Source organism: Eurypyga helias, unplaced genomic scaffold (genome assembly GCF_000690775.1).
Source record: "Eurypyga helias isolate BGI_N326 unplaced genomic scaffold, ASM69077v1 scaffold14726, whole genome shotgun sequence".
Lineage (NCBI taxonomy): Eukaryota > Metazoa > Chordata > Aves > Eurypygiformes > Eurypygidae > Eurypyga > Eurypyga helias.
Window position 1 is genome coordinate 1 of NW_010258636.1, and position 13,903 is coordinate 13,903.

General features: G+C 49.7%; 1 protein-coding gene across 1 annotated transcript; it reads left to right on the top strand.

Moving 5' to 3' along the window:
- Positions 1 to 1,971: 1,971 nt before the first annotated feature.
- Positions 1,972 to 13,760, top strand: LOC104502634 (CAP-Gly domain-containing linker protein 4-like; the record flags this gene model as incomplete). The annotated part of the gene is made up of 9 exons (XM_010154413.1): positions 1,972 to 2,107; positions 2,486 to 2,626; positions 5,173 to 5,256; positions 8,451 to 8,600; positions 8,983 to 9,114; positions 11,094 to 11,217; positions 11,986 to 12,050; positions 12,952 to 13,024; positions 13,439 to 13,760. Coding segments are annotated over 9 exons (1,227 nt in total), but the record flags the coding sequence as incomplete, so codon positions are not given.
- Positions 13,761 to 13,903: the final 143 nt, after the last annotated feature.

Sequence of the window (13,903 nt, forward strand, 5' to 3'; positions counted from 1 at the left end):
GCCGGCTCATGTCCAGCTTTTCTCTGGGAGCCAAAGCTGTCGTACGGCAGGTGGGGAGGAGGAACGTGACTGTGCTTTCTGGCCTTCCTTTTCCACGGCTGCTTTCCTCCCTTCCTCTCTTTGTGCACGAGGAGCTGTTCTGCATTACTCCCACATCGTTTCCCACCCGCGCTCAACGGAGAAGCAGATCTCGGCCCTGCCTTCCCCTCTCCCTCGGCGCTCATAAGCGTCTGCAGGGTGGAGCAGAAGGGAGAGCAGGATGATGGAAATGGTGCCCGATTCTTAACCTCCTTCTTATTTCCGGGATGTGGAAGCTGGGACGAGGGCACTGGAACAGCAGCATTTTTACGAGCAAGGTTTATGGATTCCCGTTCTTTTTCCTGCTCCTGCAGTCTCCTAACGTACCAGCCTCAATGGAGCTGGAAAGCCAAGCACAGTAGATGCCAGAGGGTAAATGGAGTCCTCTTGGTTCCTGCTGCGCCCGTCATTCCCATTGCCTTACGGGGTAGGAAGGTGTGTGAGCAGGTTTTTATGGGTACGTGATTTGGGGGCCTCCCTCCAGCTTGTGCTGGAGATCACATTACCTGAATGGATGCATCCAAGGCTTTCCCTTTCCAGGAAGGGAAACCAGCAGCCAAAAGAAACCCTTTTTCCTGTTCCTGCCACGTGTCTCACCTGGGAGATGTCCTCTGCTCCTTGCCTGCGCAAGCCCCTGTGCAAAACGGGAGCCTCAGTTTTGCCCTCTCCCCCTCCAGTTTAGATGCTGGTCCCTTCCCTCTGCTCGGCTGGTGCCTGGAGCGTGGCGGAATCTGTTAGGCTGCTTGGCCAAGCTTCCTCCGGCTGAAGCTGATCCCTGGGCTGGCAGCTGCCAAGTCTGGGTCTAGATTAGCATGATGTTCTGCCTCTGTCGGTCAGGTCGAAAGGAGATTTGCAGAGCAAAGGAGGAATGGGCTCTGGGCCACGTTTATTTCTTTACAGAACACTGAGAAAGAGTAGCTGGAAGGTTTCATAGTAAAGAAAAAATGGTTTCTGTCTGTTTACTCCGCGGGCTGGATTAGACGGTGAAGTCATTGTAAAAAATGAACTAAGAGGAGTAGGTTCACATGAGATAATGAAAACTGAGCAACTGACAGATCAAAGGGTTTTCTTACCAAACTAATTTAAAAATCAGATACAAAAATGAATTTAAATGGGAGTTAAATGCATCCCTGTTAGTTATTCCGCCCTCGTTTGATTGATGTGTGAGAGCTTGTAATGTGTGTTTGTAGGGACTGAAGTCCGCCAGCAAGACTGGTCCATCTTGATATTCTTGATACCTGTTGAGAGTCTACGTGCTGAAACAGCAAACACAACGGTTGTGACGTTTGCTGGCCTCGAATTTGGTTTAATCATGAGGAGGGAATAAAATACTTACTTAATTTTTTCTTTGGAAAAAATTGTTATGCTCTGAAGTTTACCCTAAATGGGTAAAAGATTAAACTATTTTCAGTATATATTAAATATGCACACGTGTTTTTATACACTCAAGCTATATTTAGAGAATTTTTTTACCTAGCATTTCCCTGGAATCTCCGCTTCAGCGAAACGCCCAGCCATGATCCTGGAACTCCTGGTGTGGAAGACACCAAAAGCAAAACTTGTTGTTAGGCATATACCGCCGTCCCTCGCTAACGCGGGGCCGTGTGGTGCTGTGGTGCTTACTGCCTAGTTCTTCTCTGTTATGGGATCTGGCAGTAGCCACTGCTGCTTTTTAATCCAAAATGTCTGCAGAAAGGCTGATAAATTTTGGGAAATGGGGTTGAATGATGGGAACATCGATAATCAAGGGAGGTTGTTGCGTTTGCATTTCTTTGTTCTGATCAAAAGCCTGGAGGTGACTCGCTGTCTCCCCTGTGACCATGCTCTGTCTCTAACCTATGCTCCATATACTGGCTTAGCAGCGTCGTTCCGTGTCGATGCTTTTCCTTTTAGGTCGGCACCTTGAGATTCTGCGGCACAACGGAATTTGCCAGCGGCCAGTGGGCTGGCGTAGAGCTGGATGAACCGGAAGGAAAGAACAATGGAAGTGTTGGGAAAGTCCAGTACTTCAAGTGCGCACCGAAACGCGGTACAGCCTTCAGTCTTTTATTCTTTTCTTCTGAAATTCAATTTTTAAAAGAATCTTTTGGGAGCATAAAACCAGATAACGAATTCCGTCGTTTTTAGTGCTTTGTTTTATTGAGTCTTTTAACTGCTCCTAGTGTTTTGGCTGCAGCTATTTGCAAAGCCACTGAAACAACCAACCGGTCAAAATTTCTGGTTATTCCCTTGAAGCTGTGAGAGAATAACCTTTCCTGTTTTTCCCATTTTGTTGCAGCTGTTTGGTTGTGTTGTGACAGTAATGGCCTTGATTCTTCACCTGCTTTGCCTTCCTTTTTAAGAGATTCACGCCTGTAGTTGTTTTCCAACCTCCAGCTTGAGGTATTTTAACTGATATTCTCTCCAGGTATCTTTGCACCTCTTTCTAAGATAAGCAAGGCTTCTGATCACAGAAAAAGCTTCGTACGAAGTTCTTCCATGCGGTATTCACCTTTGGTCAAATCCAAGAAAATAGATGTGACACACGTAACTTCCAAAGTGAATTCTGGTGAGTGTTTCCTTGTAATCTGAGACAGGACTGAGATACCGATCGTGGAGAATTAGCACCAATCGTGCAAATCTTGGTATCAAAATATTTGTTTGCAGTTAGTTTGTCGTTTGGGGTGAGGAGGTGGTATTTATTAACGATGTGTTCTCATTATTAGGAGTTCAGCAGCCTTTAAAGTAGTGCTGGAAGGATGTTGTGTGCAGTTGCTTAGTGATTACAGTGATCTGATGTAAAGTAATTTCTGTTCAGCTGTGATATCAGTTACGTGTCTAAATGTGATTTCCCTTACTAAGATCTTCCCGGTGAAACCAGTGAAGATCTGGAAACTAACCTATAGACACCTTTATGTATAGAAACTGAAAAAAAATTTATCTGTTTTCTGGCAAAATGATCAAGGAGGGTCATGTGAAGGAGGAATGATGCATCTTTTCTGCCTGTTTAGGTTCCAGGGTGTTTGGAGTGCAGACACCTCCCGGCTGTTTGCACAGCCTGGCCCTGGCTGCATCAGAATCTCATGAAACATGTTACATTAGCATTTCTTCTGCCTTTCAAACCCTGTTCGGGTGACTCATCCGAAGGCAGCCCAGCTTAGGGGACGGATGATCACGCACCCTTTCCCATCGAGTGTACTCAGGCACCCTAAACCACTCCTCTGTACCAGTAATACCCAGGGTATAGAAACAATGTGCCAGGCTGGCAGGAGAGGGGTGTTTTGGATGGTTTATGTCACTCTCCTCTGTGTAGATTGAGGGGGAAGCCAGCTCTAATCATGTGTATTGACAATTAGCACAAGACCTAAGCTGTTCCTACATGGACATCCTGCTCGTCGGAATAGTGGGCACGTTAGGCGTAGTTCTCAGGAGCAGGGCGAGCCTGAATTCTTCTGTTTAAATGGTTTTCAACATGTGATCCAGTTTGCTGTTGACCACTTGTAACTCACTAAACTGTAACGGAAAGGACTGTTGCCTTGGTCGCAGATGGTTTAGTCACAAACCGCCTCTTCTTGCCATAAAGGTGCGTTTGTTTCTCTGCAGCTGTCAAACACTCAATGCTCGCTTTGGGTCAGAACCAGGGTGAGGTGTGCATGGCCTGCCCGGCAGGGCACACATCCGGTAGCTTGTAGGATGCTGTTGCGTGGAAAGGTCCATCAGAATTCCCGCATCTGGCTGACTCGCTGGAGTGGGAGGGTAAAGCTGCAGGGGCAGGACTTGTAGTGACAGGACAACTGAAAGCAGGGAGGTTTAGATTGGACATCAGGAAGAAATTCTTCCCGGGGAGGGTGGTGAGGCACTGGCACAGGTTGCCCAGAGAAGCTGTGGATGCCCCATCCCTGGAAGTGTTCAAGGCCAGGCTGGATGAGGCTTTGAGCAACCTGGTCTAGTGGAAGGTGTCCCTGCCCATGGCAGGGGGGTTGGAACTGGATGGTCTGTAAGGTGCCTCCCAACCCAAACCATTCTATGATAACCTGACGGTTCTGTGGTGTTCACGTGCATCACCAGGTTCCTTTTCTTTCCCTTGAACTTGATTCCTGCAGGGCATGGGTTTGTGACATGCTTTTTGTCAATACGGCTAAGAGCTGCCAAGTACGATAGTGCTGTACAGAGACTTCAAACCTGGCTCGTCTCTGCCGGATTTGAACAATCCATCGAATTGATGGTAATGTGTCTTTTCGAGTTTTTAGAAAAAGGGTTACTGTGGTCAAATTGAGAAGTGCATGACCAGTCGCAAACACCAGTGTTTTGATCTGGTGCCTTAATGGCTAAGCCATAAAATTTTGGAAAATACATTTGCAAACTAGTTCAGTCCCTGCAGCTGCATTAAGCTGAGAGGTGTAGTTAAATGAGAAAGGTCTGATTTGCCTTTGACAGGGAGGGGATAAACCACAGATGAGCTTGTTCTTCACTGAGTTAGGGTGGGAAACCATCAGAAATGCAACATGACTTTGCAGATGATGACGCAGGAGGCAGTACTGGTTGATAGCCGCATCGCAGCGTTGCTGCTCCGAGGGTCGGGCTCTTAGAAATCCTGCTGGCAGGCTTACGGTGTGATTTCTAACTGAGGGAAGGTTTGGTCTCAAATCTCTCAAAACTCGAGTGTGTAACCTTCAGCGTGGAAATTGTGAAATTCGTACTAGTGGGTAGTATACCTGGAGTGCTGCAGAAGGGAATGTTGTGTATGTAGTAGATGTGTTTGAGAGGTTTACCTAAAACTTCCTCAGTGTACACATTACTGTTTTGCAGATGGTTTGTTTATTGTTTGGCGAGATGGTTTGGACTGTTGTAATGTCTCAAGTGGTTTTAAGAGCTGTGCTGATGTGTCAGAACAATTCTGCAGTCTTGTTTTACCCTTTTATCCAGAGTCTAAGGCACCGCACGCTTTTACCCGTTTATCCATGCATCCGGCTGGTGGTTTGCAGTCTGATCTGCAAATCTGTCAAATTGGTTCAGTACCTGACTTTCCTCTGAAGTTGCTCGTTGTTAGGATTAACTGCATTAATTGCATTAACTGTTAGGATTAACATTTAACTGCACGTATTCTTTTTATAGGCCTAAATACAGCAAAAAAGGACAGTGTTGCTGAAACCAACTTTCTGACTGCTAACAGGGGAAAAACTGCACCTGCAAAAGATGGTAAGGAACCTTGGTTTTTATTTGAGAGGGTGGTGGGGCACTGGCACAGGTTGCCCAGAGAAGCTGTGGATGCCCCATCCCTGGAAGTGTTCAAGGCCAGGCTGGATGAGGCTTTGAGCAACCTGGTCTAGTGGAAGGTGTCCCTGCCCATGGCAGGGGGGTTGGAACTGGATGGTCTTTAAGGTCCCTTCCAACCCAAAACGTTCTGTGATTCTGTGTTTCTATAATTTTTTAACATACTGAGAAAAATTCTGGGTAGTGCAGGGAAATATTATTACAACCTTACCCCTGTAAACCTCCTGTGTCTGCACCTGAGATAAAAGTTGCCTTGCCTGTCTGTAGCTGTGTGCTGGACTTGAAACGTCAAGGGACCTCACTCTCAGAGGTGTCTTCAACAAACTCCAAGAACTGTGTCTCCTCTGAGGTTTTGTCTATAAAATCATACTCCAAGTGTTGGTAAAAGCGGTATTTCTCTGAAATAATTTGACTTTGAATATGCTCTTTTTGAAGAAATGCATATTCTTATACCCTCCCGCAGCGAACACCGTGACGAAGAGGCTAGTGTGAGGTATTTCAGCACCAGCTGGTATGATTCTTTCTCAGAGGTGAGCTGAAAAACCTGTGGAGACAGAGGCTTCCAACGTCTTGTTCGCAGAGGGCGCCTGGCTTGTTCTCCGGGTTCTGGTCACGCAGGGACATTAACTGGCAGCGCAGGGTCTCAGCTTGACAGATGCAGTACAGAATCCACGAGTGTTGGGACTCCAAAGGCTTTGGGATGTGGTGGTTGAGATGATTCTGCCGTAAAGGCAGGTGGAGACCCCTTAGGAAAATCCAGCGCAGAAAGTTGCTGTCAGTGGTTTTTCGGCCCACAGGAAGGCTCCCTCCGCCTGGGGTGTTCCTGCAGTTTGTGCTGGGGCTGGTAATTCGGGGGGGGTTAAAATTATTATTGCTTTCTTTTGGGGCTGGGGTAGAGAGGCTGTTCCTGGAACAAGCAGGTGATGCCTGGCAGGTAGTTGACTGTCTTAATATTAAAATGACCCACCCCTCCCTCCCAAGAAAACCCCAGACAAATCGGAAGAAACTTTGGAGAGGGGAAGGACAACTCCAAATGGTGTAGCAAGGCCGAGACAGCCGACTGCATAAACACACCTGGGAACGACGTGCCTGGTAATGGCTTTGCACTAAAGGACGGGGGACGTGGGGCACCGTAAGGTAAACGCGAGTCGCCCGTGTCCTGCTGTTACAAAAGGGGAACCACGCCGCAGCGTGTACAAGGAGGGACAGCCATGAGACAGACGGAGCAACCCGGCAGCTTTCCCGGGCTGAAACACGGCACCTCAGGAGGGATGCCAGTCAGCTGGAGAGAGTTCGGAGCGGGCACTGCGACAGCCGGGGGCATAACACGTGACTGAAGGGAAACGGCTGATGGAATTCCTGATTGTGTGATTGAACAGACTGAAGATCAAAGGGATAAACCAGGAAGCTTTCAGATACAAAGGATAGCGTGACCTGTGATGCACGCGTGACGAGAGCGGGAGTTCTTGGGCTAAAACCGGTAATTTAAGTTTTACATTAAGGGGGAAAAATCCCCCATAACAGTACAGACAATTATGTGGTGAGATGCGTGGCTGAGGGAATCCCGAGCCCTCCCGGGTGGGAGAACAGGGCAGCATGCACAGGGTGGGAGCAATGTGGCAAAGAGCTGTTTTGCCTGGCGGAGGAGGAATGGGTTGAAGGACCTGCTGAAGTCCCGTCTCCTTCTCCCGCCCCGTAGTTTCCCACAAAAGGAAGAATTTAACGGCTGGTTCAGTTTCTCTCGGTTTCTGTGTTGCTGGGGCAGAAGCTGTTGTTGCGCTCCTGTAGCGGTGCAGGGTGCTCTCGGCTCCGGTGCCGTGCTAACTGCGGGCCTGTAGCAGGGGCTCACAAGCGCACGCGTGCATTTACAGCCTGGGCTTGGAGCTGAATTTTGCCCATTTCAGTCACCGTGAATTGAGTACTTTGCATTTTCTTTGCTGTAGCGTAACGGTAGCCAGTGTCGCAGAGTCCCCCGGTGCCTGAGCTTTTGCTTTGACCCACTGCATTTGCCTTCCTTTAATTTGTTAGGATTTAAATGGTACTGAACACACCAACCCTGTGTCATTGTCAAGGTGCTTTGCGAAAACGCACGAAGTAAGGCTCTCGGAATCCTGGCAGGTTTGATAAGCAGTATTCTATTAGTTGGTCACTTCAGGAAACCAAGGCATAGGCCTGTCTTGCTGTACCTCGTTTTGGGCAGAGGGGGGTAGGAAAGGGGAGAACTGGGGAGAGCCATGAAAAGGAAGGAGGAAAGCTGAACATAAGTCTTACGGGACAGTTCAGACATGAGGGTTTGCAAATGGAGATAAAAGTGATTGATTTCCCATTCTTATTTTATAGTACAGATTTTAATATTAATAGAGTATGTAATGGAGTGTAGTAGGCTTTGATCCAGACAATAATTCACTCACGTCCTATCACCTTCCTTCTACTTCTCATCAAACCTTTAATAGGCTGGATGCTGGAAGTGTGGTGGTGTGATCTCTTATTCACGGAATCACAGACTGGTTTGGGTTGGAAGGGCCCTTACAGCCCATCTAGTTCCAACCCCCCTGCCATGGGCAGGGACACCTTCCACTAGACCAGGTTGCTCAAAGCCTCATCCAGCCTGGCCTTGAACACTTCCAGGGATGGGGCATCCACAGCTGTTCTGGGCAACCTGTTCCAGTGCCTCACCACCCTCTCCGGGAAGAACTTCTTCCTGATATCTAATCTGAACCTCCCCACTTTCAATTTAAACCCGTTACGCCTTGTCCGGTCATTACAAGCCCTTGTGAAAAGTCCCCTCCAAGCTTCCTTATTCCTTATTCCAGAGGCTCCCATATGTTAATAAGTATGCTGGGGACTGTTCAGAAAAGCTTTGAGAGTACCAGAGAAGGGGCTGTAGGAGACGTCTCCCAGCATTCACCTGTCACCTTGCTCCCAAGGCAGGGTCAGGCACACCTATGTCCCTCCCGCCAGGTGTCAGGAAATGCTGCTTAACAGCCTCTCGTTTTGGCCCTTTACTCTGTTCTGCCCACTGTGGAGAACAGGTAACTGCTGCCTGCCGGAAGCTTTCCCTTTGGATTAATCTGTCCTTTCCCAGAGATGATCCCTGAAGGACTGGTTGTGTCTTTCAGGCTTTCCCGTGTACAGCAGCTCCTCCTCTTCTACTACCTCCTTGGAAGGCAGACAGAATTACTGCAGGAAGCGGAACTCGGCTAGCAGCAGTAAGAAAGCGGTGACCAGAGCGGCTTCTGCCTCATCGAAAACGCGTGCTGGTATGGCCCGTTGGGTCGAGGCGTGTTCGCGCGGGGGGAGGATTCCTGCCGTCCTGCCTAGGACCGCTCGCGCTGGTTCAGGGAGGGAGACCGTTCTGGCCAGACCTTCGGGAAGTAGCTTACCCATCAGCTTAAGTCTGGCAACTCTTTGGAAGCTCTGTAGGGCACCTTCAGGAGGAAAGCCGTGCTTGTAGTGGGTCGCTGGGCCTTTCAGCTGCAGGCTGCATTACAGCTTTCCTGCTGGAGCAAAGCGGTTCTGAATGTACGGCGCGTTGCCACATGTTGAAGAGAAATACTCGATTTTCAGAGCAGTTTTCTCCCTGTTTAAGACTTTCTTAAATTTTAAAGGCCTAACGTCACTGATTTCTGATCTTCTTCTTCCGTTGGACAGGGTTCTGTAGCTCTCCGGCTACCAGGAAAAACCCTTTTGGCGAAGGAGAGATCCGGGTTGGCGACAGAGTACTGGTGGTGGGACAGAGGACAGGCACTGTCAGATTCTGTGGGACGACAAAATTCGCACCAGGTATTGGCAACCCCCTTTGTGTCTGTTGTAGAATGGGTATGGAACAGGAGCACGTGGACACTGGGAGAACTCCATCTGTCTCCTCACTCCCACGAAAAAGGAAATGTACTGATTTGTTTCAGAGTTCTCTGTCTCTCTCCTGTGTTTCACTGAATATTTTCTACCATAGTGCACCTGCCAGGTTTGAAATGTGACTTTTAACTTGTCCACTAACACGGCGTAACTAGGAGAAATATTTGATGCTGAAGTTGTTAGAGAGCTTCCCGAGCTTCCCGAGTTTAGCCTTCCGAGTGGTACGTACTTCAGCGAGATCACAACCCCTCGTTCCTCCCCGTGACACCCCCATCCCTTGCCGTAGCCATGTCATATGCCTGTCCCGCTCGTACCCTCTGAGCGGCTCCGAGAGGGTCGTCGTGGGGGCGGCAGTCCGTGCCAACAAGCCTGTCGGTCGCTGAATGGCAAGTCACAGGCATCTCTGAGCGCCCCACGCTCTACCACGTTGCCCCTTGCTAACGGCCACAGGGCAGCGAAGCCAGGTTTTGTTAATCGTAAGGGAGTTGTTAAAACGATGGAAACTGATTTCTGAGTATTCTTTTTTTTTGCACTCCAACTCTGTGTTCCTTATGGCCCCACCTCTAACCCTCTTACCGCAAGCGTAATGCCGAAAGGGCTGGCGGGTGGCGGTTCAAGTACGCAGTTGAACCGGGCCCGCCTGGTACATGAGCGGCAGTGTGTTGTCTTGACACTTGGTGGCGTCAATAATTGAAAAACAAGAATGGCAGAACGCGAGGCGGTGGTACGAGCTACGGATTTCCCCGTTCTCGCCCCTTCCCTCGTACCGCCCTTGTAAGGTACCGATGCTGCGCTTCCTCCGATCCCACTTACCTTCCTGCTGTCACCCCGCGTCCCAGACTTCCTGCAGCAGGTGTGAAACCCGAAAGCTGTAGGTCTCCTCCCTCTCCCCCCAGGTCAGGGAAGGAGGTTTTTTTGGAGAAAACCGTGCCGTTGTAAGAAGTGAGGATGGAAAGATCACAGATCTTCACTGTTTGCAAACCAGTCGTTTATAGAAAATGTAACAACAGATGCATTTTTAAGAATTTCAATTTTGATGTTTATCAGAGCTCTAGAAGTTACCCAAACTTTATTTCTCTTGCTGCTAAAGACAGGGAGGGAGGGGACTCCGAGGGACTGAGCCCTTCTAACTCTCAAGCTGTCATTCCTGCCTTTCTTGAGCTGATAATTAGAATTACCATTTTATCCAGCGCCTTAGTACCAAGTGACTTGAATTAAATTTGGAATCTTCTGGGGATGGCTAGCATAAGGACTGCTAATGGGGTATGAAATTTAGCACCTTTACATAATTAGCTCACATTTATCACCGGTTACGAATGATCAGGCTTATTAACGGCTTGGTGCCCGCTCAGTGCTCTGTACGAGATGAATCGCTGGCCAGGCCTGGTCCTCACGCCCTGCTCTCGGTATCACCCAGCAGCCTGGCCGTTTGTGCTAACGACACCTTGCTGGACGGAGAGAAGCCATGGATTAATGCCAGCACTTTAATTTTACTGTTGACGATCTCGGATGAGGCACAGACCGTGCGGGCAGAGGACCGAGGCGGGAAGCCTGAGCTGCCACTGCTCTTCTTCCCTGTCTCCTTGTCCGACAGCCACTGCTGCGTTCGGGAACCTTCTGCGCGGCTGGGGTGTCTGCACCGAGGGCTTCACCTTTGCTGCAGTAATTAAAGAGTCAGTAATTGTCTTGAAAACATATGAAAACGCTGAAATAATTCTCTAATTAGGATAGTATTTTGTGCATTGTTCATAGATAATAACCACAGATAGATAATGAAGTAACTGCCCAGAAACCTTCTCCTTGCGGCGGGTGAATGCCAGCTGTGCCAGCTGTGCCAGCTGCCCAGAGGGAGACGAGCCCATGGCGGTTCCTTCCCAATATGGTGATTTTGCCGGTTTGACCCGCAGGATGCTGGTGCGGGATTGAGTTGGACAAGCCTCACGGGAAGAATGACGGTTCCGTGGGAGGCGTTCAGTACTTCCGGTGTCTGCCCAGATACGGTATATTTGCACCCCCCTCTCGCGTACAGAGGTGAGCACCGACGCTGTTGTCACGTTTGTGTTGCCAAGCGCTTCCTTAATAGGTTTCCTATGGGAAACAAAGTTTTGCAGCTGAAAGGGAGGAAAGAAATGTTTTCTTCTGCTAATGGAAGCTTATAAGCTCCACTAAAAACCTGGTGGGTTTTAGATCAGCCCTTTGAAAGCAGAGTGTAAACTGGGAATGCAGCTCCCCCCCGTTTCTTGTGCAGCCACTTAAGTATGTTCATTCCAGGGCCTCTGTTTCCACGTTCACTACACCTCAGTGTCATGACCCAGTCCTGGTGCGCTGAGCTGAAATAGGTTGGACATGGAAGTTGCCCTTGGACATGACTGGCAACACTCTTCTGGTTCCAGCTGACTGCACAGAGGAACGCAAGCACCCACCGCTTGGCTTGTAGTCTCTTTGCTAGGTTTCAGGAAGAACATCCCAGGAACACTGTGCCTTCTCCTCCCGTACTTGTACCCCGTTGCTCTGCCAGACACGTTCTTGCCTGCCTTTCCCTGGGTGTCCGGGCTCAGCCAACGCGTTAAAGAACTTTCCTCACAGTCACAGATGCTCTCCTGCCAAGGGGCAGGCGAGGAACCTGCAGAGAGGCGCTTGCTCCAGGCAGCTCTTACCTACCCGCCTGATCGCATCTGAAACGTTAGCGTCTCGGGGGGGTGGATGGAGAAGGGCAGGAATCAGAACTTCACCTTTGACAAGAAGGATTGCAGCATTTTAGAGTTGGGTTGAAATGACTTTGTTTTTATTGCCTTTCAGACTAACAGGTTCTCTGGATTCTCTCGCAGAGGCTTCATTGAGCAGAGTAAATCACACTTTTCCAGGTAGGAGCCTGAGTCGCCGTCGTTTGGCTTGGGCAGCCCGCTGCAGGCTGCCATCCTCAGCCAGCCCCGTCTGCAGAGCCCACTTCCCAGAGCACAGTGGAATTTCGGGACCCCAAGGGGCCAGCAGTAGCCTGGCTGGAGCCCTCCTGCAGGCGGAGCCTGTGGCAGGACCCGTGGGGTGCTGTGTGGTTGGCAGCCCCGTCCTGGCAGAAATAACGATGGCGGGGTTGAGTGGGATGACACTCTTCCCTCATCTGGGGAAGTGGGGAGGTTTAGATTGGATATCAGGAAGAAGTTCTTCCGGGAGAGGGTGGTGAGGCACTGGAACAGGTTGCCCAGAGAAAGTGTGGATGCCCCATCCCTGGAAGTGTTCAAGGCCAGGCTGGATGAGGCTTTGAGCAACCTGGTCTGGTGGAAGGTGTCCCTGCCCATGGCAGGGGGGTTGGAACTGGATGGTCTGTAAGGGCCCTTCCAACCCAAACCCTGCTGTGAGTCTGTGATCTCGGTGTTGCATTTTAGTCGGAGTTAACCACAAATGGAACCCGCTCCCTAACGTAAACTGACAGCGATGAAGGGGTGGGTGTAGGGCGGTGTCTGTGTGGAATTAATAAAACTTCTGAGAGATGCTTGAATTAGTTCATTTTCCTTTCCCTTACCCAAGGCTTTTGTGAAAAGGCTGCTTCAGATTACCCTTGTTTGGTTTGTTTTCCTCTGTCGTCTCTGAAAATCTGAGTGCTGGGGACGCTTGCTGTCGCGAGAAGCTTCATCGCTGAATTTCCCAGTAGGAGGGGAGAATGTGTAGCAAATGTGGTGGGAGCGGTATAGAAAAAGGCACAAGGAATGTGAGTTCCTACAGGTTTTCTTTTGGTTTTTTTCACAGCTTATTAACCTTTCCCCTTAGGTTTTAGGCGCAGCCTAAGCACCACTTCTGCATCTTCACAGAAGGAGATAAACAGGAGGAACTCCTTTGTGAGGTGAGTGTCTTCAGGTGGGCTGGCTGTTAGCGTTACTGGTTCTTCTTCAGAAGACGACCTTCTGGGCCTCTGCACGCTCGTTTCTGTCTTCCAAAACGGACCAGGAGGGCACACTGGTGTTGTCATGGGTATCCAGGAGTACGGTCCTTGGATTCAGGCTGGCATTAGAATTGTTTTCCAGTCGTTCGTCACTGCGTGCGCTCCCAGTTCTCGCACGTTCGCACGGCTGGGTGAAGCGCAGAGGGTCTTGCGGAAGGATTTCACTTGGGAAACTACTCCATCTTTTGCTGGCGACACCAGAGCCACGCAGGTTTAAAAGGGAGTTGAGGTTTTCCCACACCCTTCTCGGAATTACAGATTTGCCCTGGGTGTTGGGTAGAAACTAGACTTTTCCCCCCTCTTTTCCCTGACTAGATCCAAGAGCTCCGTGTTACGGCGCAGCTGGAGTAACACCGCCACAGCCAACGCGGAGGGACCGGTGAAGCTGCACGAGGGCTCTCAGGTTCTCCTGACCAGCTCCAACGAGATGGGCACCATCAGGTACCTGGGCCCCACAGACTTTGCGCCGGGGATGTGGCTGGGCCTCGAACTCCGAAGCGCCAAGGGCAAGAACGATGGCGCCGTGGGGGAAAAGCGCTATTTCACCTGTAAGCCCAACCACGGGGTCCTAGTTCGACCCAGCAGGGTGACCTATCGGGGGATTAATGGGGCAAAACTCGTGGATGACGTCTGCTGAGCCAGAACGCGCTCGTGCGGTCGGAGAGAAGGATTGAAAGCACACAGGAGCCCATCTGGAACGCAGACGTGCTCTTAAATTATTGAACCTGCACTTGCATTTTACATATATATGTAAGTATATAAGTGTGTATATAATATATT